General features: G+C 40.4%; 1 protein-coding gene across 8 annotated transcripts in view; it reads left to right on the top strand.

Annotated features, from left to right (window-relative positions):
* Positions 1 to 17,095, top strand: part of LOC142033966 (rap1 GTPase-activating protein 1-like) — a 45,811-nt gene that overhangs the window by 7,064 nt on the left and 21,652 nt on the right. For all 8 annotated transcript variants that reach the window (XM_075034638.1, XM_075034639.1, XM_075034637.1 and 5 more), the window contains exons 4-13: positions 3,399 to 3,446; positions 4,582 to 4,620; positions 4,746 to 4,937; positions 12,192 to 12,295; positions 13,798 to 13,876; positions 14,168 to 14,221; positions 14,312 to 14,395; positions 14,647 to 14,747; positions 15,388 to 15,517; positions 15,777 to 15,932. In XM_075034638.1, the coding sequence (XP_074890739.1) occupies positions 3,399 to 3,446; positions 4,582 to 4,620; positions 4,746 to 4,937; positions 12,192 to 12,295; positions 13,798 to 13,876; positions 14,168 to 14,221; positions 14,312 to 14,395; positions 14,647 to 14,747; positions 15,388 to 15,517; positions 15,777 to 15,932 (987 nt within the window). The remainder of the gene's footprint in view (positions 1 to 3,398; positions 3,447 to 4,581; positions 4,621 to 4,745; positions 4,938 to 12,191; positions 12,296 to 13,797; positions 13,877 to 14,167; positions 14,222 to 14,311; positions 14,396 to 14,646; positions 14,748 to 15,387; positions 15,518 to 15,776; positions 15,933 to 17,095) is intronic.

A 17,095-nucleotide genomic window follows, 5' to 3' on the forward strand; every position in this document is an offset into this window, starting at 1 on the left:
GGAATAGACACAAAGTATTATACTTCTGTCTGTTCTTTGCAGAAGTGTGATTCTGAGAGAAAATCAAAGTTGCTTTAAAGTATCTCTGGCATTTTCTTCAAGAAACTATGTTTCTGCTGGGTAGCAGCTGCTAATGACTGGTGATTAACTGGATGTTAACATAACTGCATTTAGCAAAGTCAAACAGTTTAATAAATAACTTTAATAAATTTTAATAAAGTATAATAAATAAATATCGTAGGCCTTGTCTTTAACTTGCAGAAGAAAAGAGGACTCTGGCTTAATTTTCTTATGGGAATACGTGCATTTAGTTGCATATATTATGTTATAAAATTAAAATAGAGTAAAAGGGGAAAAAAACCCAACCCTGCCCTATCAAATAAAGAGATAGTAATATAATAATGTGTTATATATCTAACAACAAAATCTTTAAACCTGATTTTTTCAGATGCTCTGTTCTCAGAGCATCGTCACAGACAACCAATATTTTCTCTGAGCGGTACACCTTTTTTAAAATGCTGTGGTTAACTTTGACCTAACATAACATGTAACATGGCACATAACTGCAGCCTTTTATTATGTGCAGGAATTAAACTTATAAGAAACAACTTATTTTCTGGAATTTGGGTGACCAGGTTATGGATATGAGGAAAATGCAAGACTTTGGTGGGACTATAAAGGTGAGAAGGTGGAAGGTGGCAGCAAAATGCTGAGTGTAGAGTTATGAGGCTCAAGTACTATTTGGTAGACTAGACAGGAGAAGTGGGGCAAGGAGGGGCTGAAGGTATCTCTTCTATATGTTCATGTGTAGACAGACACAGATCTTGAAACCACTGTACTGACACCCAAACTATGTTTGGGGTATATTCTCAGTGCTTTAGAATAACAAGCTCTATAAATGTGCCTGGCTCATTTAACTCTGTGCTGGAAAGTAAGCTTGAGTGTCCAGAGCTTCTTGTTCAGTTCAAGCACATGTTAAAAGGTATGACAATCTTTTCCAGGCCTTTTGGAATCTGTATAAGGAAGAATCACTAGCAGATATCCCTTACTGGAAGACTGTGTTGCTTAAGATTCTCAGTGTTTCTCAGCTCCCAGTTTACCATATGAAAACTGTCTCTCACTGCATTTGGACCTCTTTAGTTAGAGATATAAGAGGGAGCTGATGAGAATTTCCAGCATATTCAGACCACCTAATTTTGCATCTCTATTGGTTTCTTAGCTGCCCATTGTTAAGACTGTATAGTGTTTGTCTGACATTTCCCTATGAAGAACAGTTCTAAGCTGGTATTTGTTCAGGCTCCTCTGTTGAAAATACAAATGAAAAAAAATTATTCTTTTTTTGGGGGGATAACTCTCTCTAAGTTTAGCTTTTATAGTTTGATCCTGTGTCACCCTGTAGACATTTTGGCAAGCTTCTTTAATATAATATTAAGGAAAGTTATAGGAAAATAATATATTATTATATATATAGGAAAATAATATAATAATACAAATTATACATTTATATATCAATATGTTAAATATATCAATATATATTTATATATATAGAGATATAAATATATAATATTATAATATAATACATAGGAAAGTTAAGGAAAATAAATTTTTTTGCTGTTGTTATGTTATCTGCAGATTGTTCCTCACTTGCTTTACAGTGTTTCTATATTTAACCAACTAAAATTTGTTGTTACTGCTATTTTTGTGTTTGAACTCAACTTCAGACTTATGAAGAAGGCCCTCATGCATCTACTGTTAGCCTCCCTTACCCTGGAGTTCAGCCATACTGGTTTACTTCGGTGTTTTTAAGAGTTTTTTGAAGGTGTTATGCATTTGTTGTGAGATCAAGGTCTGGTCCGCATAATTTCATGAAGGTTTAGCTTTTTTTATGGCTCATTTTTAAGTTCTTTTAATAAGCTTTCTGATTTTTCTATATCTTGTTTTTATGTGTAATAGATGTGTCTCTTTTTTTTTTTTGCTTTTGTTCCTCCTGCAAGGAGCATCCTGATCATTATTAATCCTTGATGTAATGTTGCTATTGTTCAATGTTAATGTTGTTGCTATACTAGCAGTTTTTCACCCTATATGGCTGGACCATTGGCCCCAAACTTTTGCTTTTGAGCCTTTTAAATTTCCACTGTAGAACTCCACTGAGATTTACCTATTTCTACTAGATACTAGTTTACAAGCTAGTTCCACTGTAGAATACTTGCATAGACATAGCTGTTATAAATCAGATCCTGCTTATTTTCGGAAGAAAGTCAAGAGCTGCTTATCCTGTCTGGAATCCCTGATTAGCCACTCCATTAAGCAGTCACTGATGGTGTATAAAAATGTGGTCTCAGCAGCATGTTCCGATATGAGATTTACAAGATTTAGGTGGCAGTAGTTGAATGCTTATGTATTGTGTATAAAAGAAAGCTTAAATCCTGGTCTTCAGCTTCCTATCTGACAATGCAAATTTTGCCTCTTACTCTTCTGTCTGTATTGATGCCCTCTTGGACTATGGCCAGCATTTTATGCAGCCTGTTGGGCCCCATATCTTTTTGGTTTCTTTTGTTCTGGGCTTCTGCTCAGTCTGTGTTGGGGCTGTCCACACTAAAATTTTCCTGTTCTTGTGTGCTTCTGCTGCAGAAGTGTGGCGGAAGTGAGCTACTCCTGCCATGGTGAGAAGGCAGAGGATGGAATAGCCTTAAGAATGAGAATCAAGTCTGGATGCCAGCTGCTGATTCAGGAAGAAATTAGGCATCCAGTAGTCTTCTGCCCTGCCATTCCAACCCACCTCACAGTAATGGTGCCTAGGAAAGCAGATGTGTAGGGCTTTGCTGTGTGGCTCCTTGCTGCCTGCAGGAGTCTGTTACACTAGTCAGATGCATGGATGGAAAGCAGCTCTGATTTTCTGTCTTACCTCCAAGAGAGAGATTTGTTCCCTTACGTGGATGGAAGCAAGGCACATAAGCTGCTTAATAAGTATCTTCAAGAGAGACAGTATATTCAAGGGAGAGGGAAGAGTAGAACAGGAATGAGTGGTTTGAAATACTGTTCTTTTGCATTTTGTCTTTACCTCTTCCTTTTTTTTCTTGCTTGGGATAGGAAATAAAGTAGCTAGAAGAGATTAGAGAATTAGAGAATCAGTTTCAGAGATCACATTTGATTTCTGCTAGCTTTCTGCTTTTTAAGACATGTAAGGTGGGGGGAGCTTTTCAGTTTTAACGCCAAACTAGGGGACTGGCCAAGTTCTAGCTTTACTCCTGTGTATTCCAAACTTCCAAACTTGCATAAAATAGAAAATTACAGAGAAACAAAATATGCATATTGGGGATACAGAGAAGGACACAGAGGGTAAGTGAAACAGAGCTGCTAAAACATAGGATTCACTGTCTGTGACTTTATGTTTCCAGGGGAGTCGTCTGGACGAACAAAGATGTTCCCTTCCAGCTCCTCTCAAGGTCAGGCCAAGTCATTGTTGCCTCCTAAGTTGCTGAGAATGGCAGATCATTACTGACCTGGCTTGCAGTGTATTTTCATCTTCGAATAAACAGGGAGCCTACAAACAGCCCAAGAACACATATATGCTTGCCTTTAAAAAAAAAAAATAAAAAAAAAAATTATTTTTTTAAAGTTGCTGCACAAGGTGGTGAAACTATGTAGCTGAAACAGAAAAAATACTTCCCTTTTTCCAATTTAAGTGGTTCCAATAAGTGTTTATTATTATTAACAATCTTAGTTTTGACTAAGTAATTTCTTAAATTTTATTAAATGTAAGAGCTATAATAATATTTATGAAACCACATTGCATTTATTTCAGTAGTCTGCTTGAGGACTCATACACGTGCTACTAGAAGGTGTGTCTGTTTCCCTCGCTATTAGGCCAATAAGAACAGATTCCCATCTTCAAATTCTCAACTCTTCCTCTCCATTCCTTCAGTCTCAGCTCAGGCACAGCAACCTTACAATCAACCTTGACCTTGAATTTAATCTTTCAATGACCTTAAAAAAAAGCCACATAGAGAATTGATATAGCTGAATTCTGTCAGAGATAGTCAGTGCTCTTTCTGGTGCTGGAAGGGGCATCCAGCTGGCATAAAGTGGCTCAGATACTGCTCCTATTCTTGCAGTCGTGCATCAGCACTGCTCATTTGTATACCACAGGTCTAGCTATGGAGATGACACAACCTTGATCTCACTGTAAATAACAGTACTATTTCTACCATCCCTACTGTCATCTGTCTGCAGAAGAACAGCAGCTGTCTAACACTGTGTGGAAGGAAAGGAGAGAGGCTGTCACACCTAACCTCATTCAATTTGCCTACAGTTTGGCTACCTCCTCCTTTTGCATGCCTGTGTTCTGTGTAGTTTCAAGGAGGAAGGTGGGTGAAATCTGACTCCTAAATTTATTGTTCTCAAAGTTTTGTATTATAACGCTAAAACCTGGGAAATGGAGTCTAACCTTAAATCCTAAAGTAACACTCTAAAGAGGGACTAGGGCAGAGTGGAAGCTGAGGGCACAGCTTATGCCATTATGAGAGCATAACACTTTAAAAGATGTCACACGTTTTTGCTAATGGTCTCTTCTGATTTCAGACAGAAGAGGAGTATATTCCTTATCCCAGCATCCATGAGGTGAGTTAGTTCTGCTCTCCTCTGTTTTTCCTTGGACTTTATGGGCCTTTCAGCTTATTGGCCTTTCAGCTTATTGGCCTGTCAGCTTTCATGTTCTCTGTCCTGAATTATTATAATTATTACAGGTATTACAGAAAGGGTGGCCATATCCTCTCATTATCTTACCCCAGTTTGGGGGCTACTGGATTGAAGGGACCAGCCACAACCTCTCCAGCCTGAGTCCAACTCTGTCAGATGTACCCTTTCCCTGGAGTGGTAAAGTGAAACTGGAAAGTGACCCTACAGCCAAGCTGTACCGCAAACATTTTCTGGGGAAGGTAAGGGTGACCTTCAGTGCCTTCTCTGCCTACCCAGCCTGAAGGCTGAAATGTATCTCAGGTTTTTTTCTGATGGACTTAGAAATAACTGCACAGCCACTCCATTTCAATTCCTCATGATGCCTTGAACTAATATAAATAAGGTACCTACAACCGCATGGCCCATAGCATGTGTAAGTTGGTCCTGTCCCCGTGTGATATGTGCATCATCCTGTGCATTAACAGAAGAGAAAGATTTGCACAGGAAATGCTTGTATTTGGTTAAGAAGTTCTTTTGAGGCTCCTGGGCAGATACCAACCTTGGGGTGACAAGGGGAAAAAAGTGTAATAATATTGGAAATGGAGATGGTATTATTTTTAGAGGAGACTTCAGCACTGATAGTGCAAGCCCCTCAGTAGTAAGCAAAATGATCCATTTTCCTCAGTGTGGATAGGTAGTAAGTATCACCACTGAATGTGTATGAAGAAACTGTGCAATTTGTTTTACAGTTGTTTGATTTAAGTAAGTTTGGTGCTAAGTGTTCCCTGATTTTAAAAATTCCAGTCTGACAGATAGGGAAACAGAGCTTGGCCTCATAAAGTGGATGTTTGCTGGCTGGCCATTAAGGTCCATCTGCGTTGGCCTGTTTAGGGAATTGATTGATTCCCAGACTGGATCTCAGGATGATAGTAACCATCAGGAACAAGTGAGAACAAACCCATGGCATAAGGAGATAAGAAAGCCCAGCAGGTATATTCACACTGCATCTTATTCAGTGGTCTCCCTCTGCGACTGCTTAATAAGTTCAAAACCAGGAAGAGGTGGAGCTTTAAGCAGTGCTTGGGACGTGTTTAGCAGTAGTTGGGCTTGTCTGAATGATCTTGTGTAGTATGCAACAGTAGAAACCGATATTAATATCACGTATATGTAAAGTACCCTTTCTGTAGGCTTCCTCTCTAGACTGACAGCTGTGCTGTACAATCTGTTAATGGACATTTACCCTGTGACATTCTGAAAGCTTTCAGTATGCCAACTGTAATTATTTTTCTGTCATGGTAAATTTAGTGTTGTGCTTGAAGGTTTCCAGAGCCAGCCAGGATGAGAGGCAAATTGGGATACTATTTTTTTCAGTCTGATTGTAGGATTCATTGCTGACCTGATATCACAGGATGGTTGAGGTTGGAAAGGACCTCTGGAGCTCATCTTGTTCATACTCCTGCTCAAGCAGGGCCATATCATCATTGCTCATGCCAAGTGAGATCCAGGAATTTCCATATCATCGGACTCTCTGCATTTGCAAAGTGCCCAACCATCGATGTTCATTACTACAGAAAAACTCCTCTCCTATATTTTTCCTTTTCTACAGTGTCCAGTGTTTTATTCTTTGTCTTAATTGACATGAATGTGTGTCTCTGTTCAATTAAACATGCAAGTTTTTGAGCAAGCCAGTATCAGAAAAGAACAAGGTGAACAGGACTCTTCTCACAGAAAACTCTACACATGGTAGAAAACCTGTGTTTTAACCCATGGCTTAAAGGCTTAGGTAAGGAGAGAGCTCAGAGCTTTTCCACAAGGAGAGTATTTCTTCAGTGCACAGTTAGAAAGACCAGTGATTTTGATGCTGTGTGGATTGGGTCCTTTTCTTGCTGATAACACGGGAAGGTTATTTCAGAAAGGTGAAGAAAGGTCTCTTGCATGCTTTGAATAACTGCAAACAATTCTTAGCTGAAGAAGAGTCCATAAGCATCGCGTGATGGGACAGGCATAGCCAGTGGTTTTGGGAATATCCTTTAAGCAAGATGGGAGATTAGAGTATGTGTGGTATTATAAACTTAATATGCATGTCTGTGTTGTGGGTGTGCATATACCAAGTCATTCAAATTTGGACAGTTCTTTTGACACCTTTTGCAGAACATGCAGATCCTATAAAACAACCGCAAAAAAAAGAAGTGCTAGGACATACAAGCCATAGCTCAGTTCCTTACCTTTGTTTCATGGTCTATATTTTATATGACTATTACACAATAAGATTCATTTTGCCTGTAGGAAGAAGGCTGTAAAACCTTATGTCTTATACTGTGAGAATTATTAAATGTCTGCATTGTTTTTCAAGTCTATAATAAAGAGAAGTAGCCCGAAGCCAGGAAGGATTTCATAAAGGTATACATTGGAAATGCCAGTCAAAGAATCTTAGGGTGCAGTTTCACAAGCACTTGAAGCTGGCAGTGCTGATGAGAGAAGCTTTCTTGCCATACATTCCTATGTGGTCATGTATTTCTCCATTATGCTGTCCTTCCTTTGTGCTGGTTAAAGTATTGTTTCTGCAGTGCTGTGAACTGTTGGGGACTGACTCGGTGGAGTCCTCTCAGCGGAAGGAACTACGTCTGAAATTATTAGTGTGAATTTCTAATTTAAGCTAGGACAAAGAGGTGGAAACTACTTGAGCAGTCAAAGGACATTTTTATTATTAGGTTTAATTGTCATGATCTCTTTTGTTATTTTAAAGTCTCTCTAATTTTGTTTCATTACTACAAGTCTATGCTTTTAGTAAACATGTTCTCTGACTTGCAGAGACTGCAGGTCTTCTCATTCAGGGTCATTTTCCTCTGGTATGCAAATACATGTGTTTTGGAGCTTGTTACTGTTTTCCTGTCATGACAAGCTGACATCAGCTCAAGATTTATTTATTTTTTTTTAGTTTTCTCCAGGCAGAGATGCAGTGAGGGCCTGCAAGGAGACAACCTTATCAGGTATTATTTCAGCACCAGTCCAGCCTTAGTGGTTCTGTGTTCTGCAGTTGCCAACAGTGGGAGTAGCTTCTATATCCTTGTTGTCATCTGACTGGCAAACAACACCTTACACTTTTCCAACAGGAATGCTTGCTGGAATAATGATGCTGCCTACTCTGTACTGTAAGTTTATTAGTTATCTATCGCTGTTGATAGGTTTGGATATTCAGGTATCATTATCTTCCTGAGGTCACCACATAATCATCTGACCACCAAAGCTGCTTTTCTTCCTTCTTCAGGGATGAAATCATCCCAGTGTTTTACCAGGTGACCAGAGGTTGCCAAGTTTTTTCAAAGTTAATTGTTTTTTTATTTTCAGTTGTCTTGAAGGAAGACAATGGGCTAATGAACCCATTTTGAATCCTGTAAAGATCTTTCAGTGTTCTCTGGCTTCCTGTGCTCCTATTGCTAAAAGATGATGAAACATACCAGGTCCCATGGGGAAGATGTCTTTTACTCTTGTCTGGTTTGTTCATCTTTGGTGCAATTGCTGCTACTGAGTAGTGAAAAATAATCCTATTTCATCAAAAAGAACCCAAGTGGCTAAGAACATGGCAAATGTCTTAATAGCTTTATAACTTCTCAGGCAAGCTGTCAGCGCTCCTTGTATATCTGTTAGTCTTTTCCCTTGGCCCCATGGAAGATACTTAATTGCTTTTACAGAGTTCCATTTGAAATCCAGAGCTTCCTTTCAGACTGCCCTAAATGTTACAGAAACTGCTTCTGTGGCTGAACAAATTTGTACCTATACATAGATCATCTCAGCTCCAGGGTATCTTGTCACCGCTGAGTTGCAGTCTTCAGTGTTAGCCGTAAAGCCTTTTGATGGTTCATCTCTTCAGGACAGCTAATGATAAATGCTGTTGTACGTTGAAGGACTCTTGAGTCTGCCTTCTGTTGACTATGTGTTTTTTATTGACTATGTGTTTTTTACAAAGAAAGAAAATCACAGAGGGGGAAAAAAAAAGTCATAATGAGGAAATTTTAGTTTTATTCATACATACCACTACTCAGATATCTTACATTCAGGATCAAGGTAGACAGCCAGAGTAGCTTCGACAAAAATTCAATTATTCTAAGACGTCCACTAATTCTGGTGCCTGATCCCCTGTGAAGATTGCACCCCTTTGTGCAGCTCTGCCCAGTTATGCTGCCTGCAGAGCTGATAGCCCAGTCTACAAAGCAACTGAGATCCCAATGTATCAGACCTGCTGGGGTCTGGCTTAGAAGTCTCGTCAAAAGGCATCCTGTTTTCTGGTCTTTGCAGCTCGGTGTTACTTTCGGCTGCAGCTAACCTCAGGCTTTGGCTCCTATTCCTTTGTTGTGCCTTCTAGTCCTGACTTTTGTTGGCATTGTGCCATCTTTTTCCTTAACAGCCTATCTTGGGCGTCCACTGTAGCATATGACTGCTTTGGTTTATGGACTACTTTGATTCTAGACTTCAACTGACCATTGAGCATACTCTTGTTTTGCGCCTTGAATCTGTGTATTCCTCAGCTGCTCTGTCTTTCTGCCCTTGGTCACAATGACTACTGCACCTGATTCTTGTTCACATCCCAAAAAATCTCTTAGTATCCTGAAGGTCATGGTCAGGAGAAATAAACTGTCCTCTCAGCCTTTGTGGCTTCCTTTGATTTCAGCTTTTCTTCCCACATACAGATAAGTTCAGTCGCTACCATTGGCTTGTGTGACAGATCACACTAGACTTCTGTGATTTGAACACTGTGGCTAGAGGCCACATTATTCTGTTTACCTGTTTGCTGCTCTCTACTTATACCTTCCCTTTTTCAGGACCCACTCTTTTGGTCTGCTTCAGCAGAAGGTAGACTATGCTAGCACCAGAAGCCATGAAACTTTCTCAACATGAGTCACTAGTAGGGCAGTTCTGGGTGTTGGGTTTTTTTCTTCCTCAAAGAGGAATTGAGGACAATGATATCTCTAATACTTAAAGAAGTATAATAGATTCATCTTCACATCCAGGTTTAGGGTACTGACTGTAGTCTTACTTATTCCTTTTTGTCTTTTTCAAAGAGGGGATTGTTTTGTCTGTTGACTTCAGGATGCCGATGTCCACATAGATATCAGAGTATTTCACTAGATGTATCTTTGTTTCACAGTGAGTCAGAACTATGACTAATACAAAAAGTTGTTTAGATTTTTTCCACAGCAAAAGGCAATCTCACCAGTGTGTTGAGAGAGATTGCAATCCACCAGAGACAGAACAGACCTGTACTTTCTAGGCAAAAGGCTGAGGAAGGAAGTGTCAGTGTAGCAACTCTTCTTGATCAAATTACATGCTTTGCTCCCATTGAGTCCTTAATATTAATTTATTGTGTCCAGAGTATTCCTTGACAGAACACATTCCAAATCGTGCAAGTTCTGACTGTACAACTGGACACTTAACTTACTGTCCCAGTGCATAATGCTCTTGTGTCATGCACAAGGATGCATTTATACAGTGCTTCCTGTGATGCTCCCTCCGAGTCTTGCAGTCTCAGTTACTGACTTTATGCTTCTTGGCTGTCTTCTCAGGTTGCAGGTGACTCTGTCTTTGATTTGAGATGACTGCTATTCTGGTGGTAGAACAGCCCATTCATATTTTCAGGGGAACGGTGTTCTTTCCTCCATTTAATTTGACAATGACAAACACTTTGCGTTTAGGCCAAGGAGAACACTTGTACAATGAAGGAGCATAAAACCACTGGTGTACATCAGAATGGAATCTGTACACACTAAAATGTATGCAGAGTACTTTGATTATGTCTTTCAAGTAAGTTGGTGATGGGCAACACTATCATTAGAAAATATATCAACAAACAAGATAGCGGTTGGTACCTCTTCTCTGTGAAAGAGTTGACAAGTGGAATTTGGGAGTCAAGCTCCCCATTAAAGTGTGTGCATTTAATCTCCTGGGAGCATCTGACTTCTCAGTGAGTGGACAGAACTTCTTTTTCCTACAGAACTACAAGTGGGAAATCCAGCTGGGTATCTTGAGGTACATCATCTGGGATTTGGAAAATCCTAAGATTTGTTTACAAAAGATAACAAAAGAAAGCCTTGCTTTTTTTTTTTTTTTTTTCCTTTCCTGTTGCCTAAACTGTTCTGCACTGAAGATCTCTGTGGACACATTCCTGATTCCACTGTCAGCAGATTGCTGTATGACTTTCTCCTGATTTTCATGGTCCCAAGGCATAAGGGGGCACTGATAATTCTGCCTGCTATAGGGTAGCTGAGATGATTTTTGTTTGGGGATTTTTTATTTTGTTTTATTTATTATTATTTTGCTTTGCTGGGATGGAGTCCTACTCCAACTTCCATCATTACTAACTCAGAAGTACCATACCAGTCTCACTATATTCTTCTGGTTTGGAGGCTAAATACTGGAATGTACTACTGCCCCTTTCAACAGAAGTCCTCATTAGCAGCAAGAGATTAAGATATTAATCTAATCAAATCTAATCCAAAGAGAATTGGATCCCCTGCATGACATTCTCATTGGTTTCTCTTTCCTGCTTATACCTCACATCCTTAAAGCATGAGTTCAGTCTCAGCTCTTTAGTCAGACTATATGTAGCAGATGGCTCCAAAACCTGGCCATAACATGGTTTTCCACTAGGAAGTTGGGAGTGATCTAAGCATTTCTGGATGATTCCACCTATATAGTATTCTCATTGTGCTAGAGGTTTCCGTTCACATCTCTTGTCAAAAGGCAACCTTTTGAGGTTAGAGGTTATATATATCAATATATATGTTTTATATATATATATATCAATATATAAAATATATATTGCTACACTCAGGCCATTGGAACATGGCTGTATACCCAGGACAAATGTATGGCCACAGCCATTTCTATATAGAGCCTGTGAAAAAGTTTGCATTATGGTTCATTGTTTGACTGAATTACTTTGTTCGAGGCACACTCCACTAAAGCTCAAGCAGTGTAAGTGGCACTGCTGAGGACAGTCTTCATCTGCAAAGTAGTTACCTGGAGCTCTGACTGCATCCTCCCTGAGATCTGAGTGCTCTTATAGATCAGCCATTTGGTATAATGATTCTGCCATTACTGTTTGTATAGAAAATTCCCATGACCACGTCCAGTTGAGTATGCTGGAAACCACTGCTTAGTCATGCAGACTCTGAATGGATACAGGGAAAGTCCATGAAAGATACAAATTTATTTACGAGAAACTCAATTTCTTCAAAATGTGTTGCTGAATGTTCTCATCCTATTCCTTCTCGGGAGCCCTTCTGACGATGGACAGCTGAGGAGGAACTGAACTGACAGTGGATGAACTTTGACTGATATGCTCATGCATTCATCATCGAGGGGGCTGGGAGACAGCATATGCATGTCTTCAAGCACGCCATTGCTAGTTAAATTAAAAATTAGCTAATCTTGAGTGATAGATTGTATGCAAAAAATCTGGTAAACTTTTCTGGGAAGCGTTTTGGGAATAATGCATTTTGGCTTCCGGTTTTCAGGAGCACCAGAACTTTTACTCCAGTGACATGTCCTTGGGCTACCTGGTACTTTCTGTGAAGTATGAACAGATTGAGAAACAGGAAAATCTACGCCTGTTGCTGAGGTAACAGAGCCTGTTGTTGAAGTGTATGTATGTTACTGCGCTGTGTCTCTCATCTTACCTTGAACTTCCTCTGCATAGATATTGGTGTGAATCTCATGTCTTTCTCCTGGAGAGGACTGCAAAGAAACCTTTGAGCCTTCTTTTCTTGCCTTCCCCTCTGAATTTCTCTCAGCAGTTTCCTTCAGGAAGCTGAAGTGATGTTTGCAGGTCCATCTTTATAGTTCCTGTGTGAAAAACATCATTTTTTCCCTCAAAAAGAAAGTTTTTCTGTTTATTCTGTTTACTTAGAGACATGTCAGTACTCTCTAGGAGAATATGGATTCCCTGATAGAGGGCAGCCTAGCCCAGGCCTGGTTTTGGACTTTGTGCTTGAGACTAAGGCTCCCTTGAAGGTGAGCTAGAACATTCCTTAGCTTCCTAGGACAGCCTACGAAGTGCCATAACCTTTAAGACTTCCACAGAGAGCCGTTACCTAGAGAGAGAGCTGCTGAATGAGCTAGAGGAATAACAGAGATGGGTCTTGCATAGGTGAGAGGCATGCTGCAGAAAATCTTATTACCAGACTATGGGCTGGGTGCACCTCCGGTAGGCAATATGCTACTGGAACCAACTGATGTACAGTTGCTGACAAGGATTCATCCAGGACTCAGGGAAAATACTGGTTGCATAGGAGTCAGCTACAAGAGAATCACTGATGGGTTTCCTCCATTGTATGCACAGAACACTTCAGAGTGCCAGGTGGAGCAATAATCTGGGGGCAGGGAAGAGAGAGCCTATTTGTGAGCTGTGCCAGGGAATGCTTATCTGACCCCAGCAACCTTCCTACATGGAAGAGACTGGTGAAGAATAAAAGGGTAGTAATTCCTCTATTAAGATACCATATTATATGCAGCACACTTGCTCAACTTGTTCATAATGGTTTGAAGAGAACTCTGACAGCCCAATATTTCTTCTTCCCTAGAAGGACATCTCTCCTTTAATATGCATGTATAGAGAAAGGAAGCTTTTCTCCATCAGCTTTCTGGAACAGTGCTACACCAGTTTCTACCTTCTATACTTTGCACAGATCTGCTTTCCTAGGCCATCTCTAACAGACCTTTTAACTGTCTTTCAAACCCTCATTGTATGATCTTATGAATGCATTATAATACTGTGTCCATTAATTGTATTTCAACATTTAGATTTCTGTGAAAGAAAATGGCGGGGGCGGAGGTGGGGGGAGCAAAGCAAAATATTTCTTTAAGAAAGAAAAGAATGCAAAGGAGCAAGAGACTAAGCATCCCTGTTTTGTCTTCCTCTGCTCCCCACCACAAGTGATGAGCAATAAGAAGTGTAAATACCTCCCTTTTCCAGTGATTTTATGCACTAGGCTTAAAATTAATCCTCTGGAATTAACTGCTTTAAGGATAATCTGAAGGAATGGCTACTCTTTCTTTAAAGAGCCAGCATTGCTTGTGTCTCCCTTCAGCCTTTGCACTAATGCCTTTTTTGTTTTGTGTCAGGACTCGGACTGGCACCAAACATGATCTGATCCCCATTTCCTGTCTGAATGAGTTTCCCAATGCTGTCCAGATGGCAAAGGTGAGATTTGAGCTTGCCTGTTCACTCTTTAACGCCTCATTCTTCAAGTTATTTTCACCTCTATCCTCCCATTTCCCTCTTTTCTACTATTCCTCAATAGTACTGTCATATACTTCCCTTTTACACTTCCATTTAGCTTCTCTAATTTCACTTCTAAATTTACCTTGGATTTTTTGCCTGAAGGGGCTCCTGACAGATAATTATAAAAAGTGCCTACACTCTCATGTCTGCAGCAAGCTAGGGCACATGATAATCACACTTCTGTTTCCCTCTCTCTTTCTCACTCAACAGCTACTGTGTGAGGATGTGAATGTTGAACGCTTCTTTCCTGTCCTCTACCCCAAGGTATAATGTTCTGATATGTCTGTTTGTCCCTGTTCCATCAAGGTCTGGCTAATGACGTCCAACTGATAATTTGTATTTTCATTACTTCAGGCTTCGCAGCTTATTGTTGCATTTGATGAACATGTCATAAGCAATAACTTCAAATTTGGGGTCATCTACCAGAAACCTGGACAGGTAAGCTCCCTCAGATCCTACGATACTTAAGGCAAAACGAAAAGAGTCAGTTCTCTTAGCTTAAATGTAATAACAAGGTCCGTACTATTCTGTGAAAAATACAGATGCTGTAAAAAGAAAGGATAGAAGCTTGCCTTATGTTGATTGATTTGTTTGTGCAAGTCCTCAAACCTGGTTGAATTATGTATAGAAATTACTGCCTGTTCTTTGTACTGCATGTGTTCCTTATGACTTCTCCTTTCCTTTTGAAGACGACTGAAGAAGAAGTCTTCGGTAACACAGAAGAGAGTCTGGGTTTTCTGGAGTTCCTGGATTTCCTTGGTGACAAGATTCAGCTGCAGGATTTCCGTGGGTGTGTACCCAGTGCAGTTGGAAAGTCAGATTGAGTTAGGGAACCACTGTGTGTTCAGAGGCTGTGGCTCTGTTAGAGCCCTGCTTTCAGAAAAGTGCTGTGGCCTCTGAATCCCAGTGTAGGTGGAGAAGCCCAGAATGCTTTTGTCAGCCATCCTGCCTGGGAACAAGATGGAGCTTAGGTCTCTGCTGGTATTTTCATTTAAAGGTTTCCTGGTATCTCAATCTGACCCACAGTATCAGTAAAGAATAATTTTATTTAATTGTGTGAATGTCAGTTTGTTTCACAATAGTATGGGTCAGTATTGTTGTAGTCTCTTTCTGAGGGCCAGCCCATCCTTTCTGTAGTTCTAAAATATGGACTGTGTTTCTCAGAATGCCAAAGAAAGTAGCTCCTCTGAGGATCCCTGGTTTAGCTTCATAGCTTTTAGCAAGCAAGTATGTTCATCAGCAGAAATATTGTGCAGCTTCAGTCAGTGCATTTGTTTTGGGAAGATCTGGTGCCTTGCTATCACTGATTTCTTAAAAATTACCTTTGATACTATCGATGTACCAAACTACTGTTATTGATATCATCTTTCTTCTCTCTACTTTCTCACCTCTGTCCTGCCTGACCTATGGTGTGGTATGGATTTGCTCAGGTTCCGGGGAGGCTTGGATGTTACCAGAGGTCAAACGGGCACTGAGTCGGTCTATACAAATTTCCAGGGCAAGGAGATCATGTTTCATGTGTCTACAAAGCTGCCCTTCACAGAGGGAGATTCCCAGCAGGTATTGGAAGGAGAACTAAGGAATATAATAGTGTGGCTAAGAGAGGATGGGTATTTGACGAGGGACTGCCTAGAGGGGAGAATGCATAACTGCATAATGTTGGGAATTATGGCTGGAGTAATGGTAAAAGCAGTGATGAGGAGTTTGGTTGAACAGATGGGTTGGAGATGCTAGGCAGACTGGTGTTTGAGGCCCCATCATACTGTTCTGCTCTTTTTTTCACCTGCCTTCTCGCTTTATTATTTTTTTTCCTCTCCAGCTTCAGCGGAAGCGTCACATTGGGAATGACATTGTAGCCATCATCTTCCAGGACGAAAGCACACCTTTTGTCCCTGATATGATTGCTTCTAATTTCCTACATGCTTATGTGGTAGTTCAGCTCACTCATGACACCACTGGGGACACTCTCTACAAGGTAAGCAGAGCCAATAGATTCCTCTGTACTGATTTACTGATATTGATCCTTGAAGTGGAAAGGTGTTCTTGGGCCTTTGGGAGTGGTACAGGTTCAGCCAGCTGTCATCCTAATTTGTTAAGTATCTACACATGAAACTAGAATGTAGTTTTATGTTTTTCAAAGCAGCTGATGAATTTCTGAAGCTTTAAGCTTGGGAATTGAAGCAGGATGAATTAAAATAAAAAAAAATTGTTTACATCAAAAACATGAGGCACAATTGATCCCATTTTGGGGGATGTCTTGCTTGCATTATATAAGTCAGGTAAAACTCATTCACCTAACTGACAGCCATGTCTGCGTGGCTCATGCTGCACGGCACAGTGCTGAGAGCCTGCATTGCCTGAGACTGCAGGTCAGATACAGCTGCTTGGCCTAGTCTATGGAATCTGAACCAGCTACATCTGCTTTTGGGGATCCCAGAACTGATGCCATCTGGCAGGGAAGTGCTACCTGTTAGGGCCCTCCAGTTGAAAGAAGCACTGCTAGAACATGAATTCCTTGTCTGCAGCCTTTGGACACAGCTCTTTCTCTGTCACATGACTCTGTATGGATGTCTCTATGTTCAATGTTCAGTCATGTTGAGAGAGCAGAAAATATATAGAAGCTTGTGTTCTGTGATGGATTTTCCATTGTAGAAGCATTTTAATCAAAGTGCTATGTCTTGTATTATGTAGGAATTCTGATTTGGTGAGGATGAGTCCTTATGCCTTGGAGGTCTACAAGAACACCAAGAATATAAAAATTAGGACAGGATCTCCATCTCCCAGCCCACCAAAGAGGGTGCTGGGGGTGGAACAACCACCTTCCATTGTTCCCTATGCTATAGGCAGCCAGGTCTGTAGTGACATGATAGCCTCATGTTGATCAGGGGCATGGGGTTCCAGTTTTCCTCTTGTTCTCTGTTTTGTAGAGCGCAGAAATTCACTGGATCTTTTTAATGACAAGGGAAGGAGCTGGGGAAGCTTGCCATTTGTCTTGTCTCTTTCTACTATTGTTTTCATCTCTGCCTGTCTGCAATACCATTGTTTTTGTCAGTGTAATAGGGTTGCTTGTATCATTTAATGAAAAAGAAATAGTACCAGTCAAGACCCTCAAGCCAATACAGAGTCTTCTGTAAAGGC

Source organism: Buteo buteo, chromosome 8 (assembly GCF_964188355.1).
Source record: "Buteo buteo chromosome 8, bButBut1.hap1.1, whole genome shotgun sequence".
NCBI lineage: Eukaryota > Metazoa > Chordata > Aves > Accipitriformes > Accipitridae > Buteo > Buteo buteo.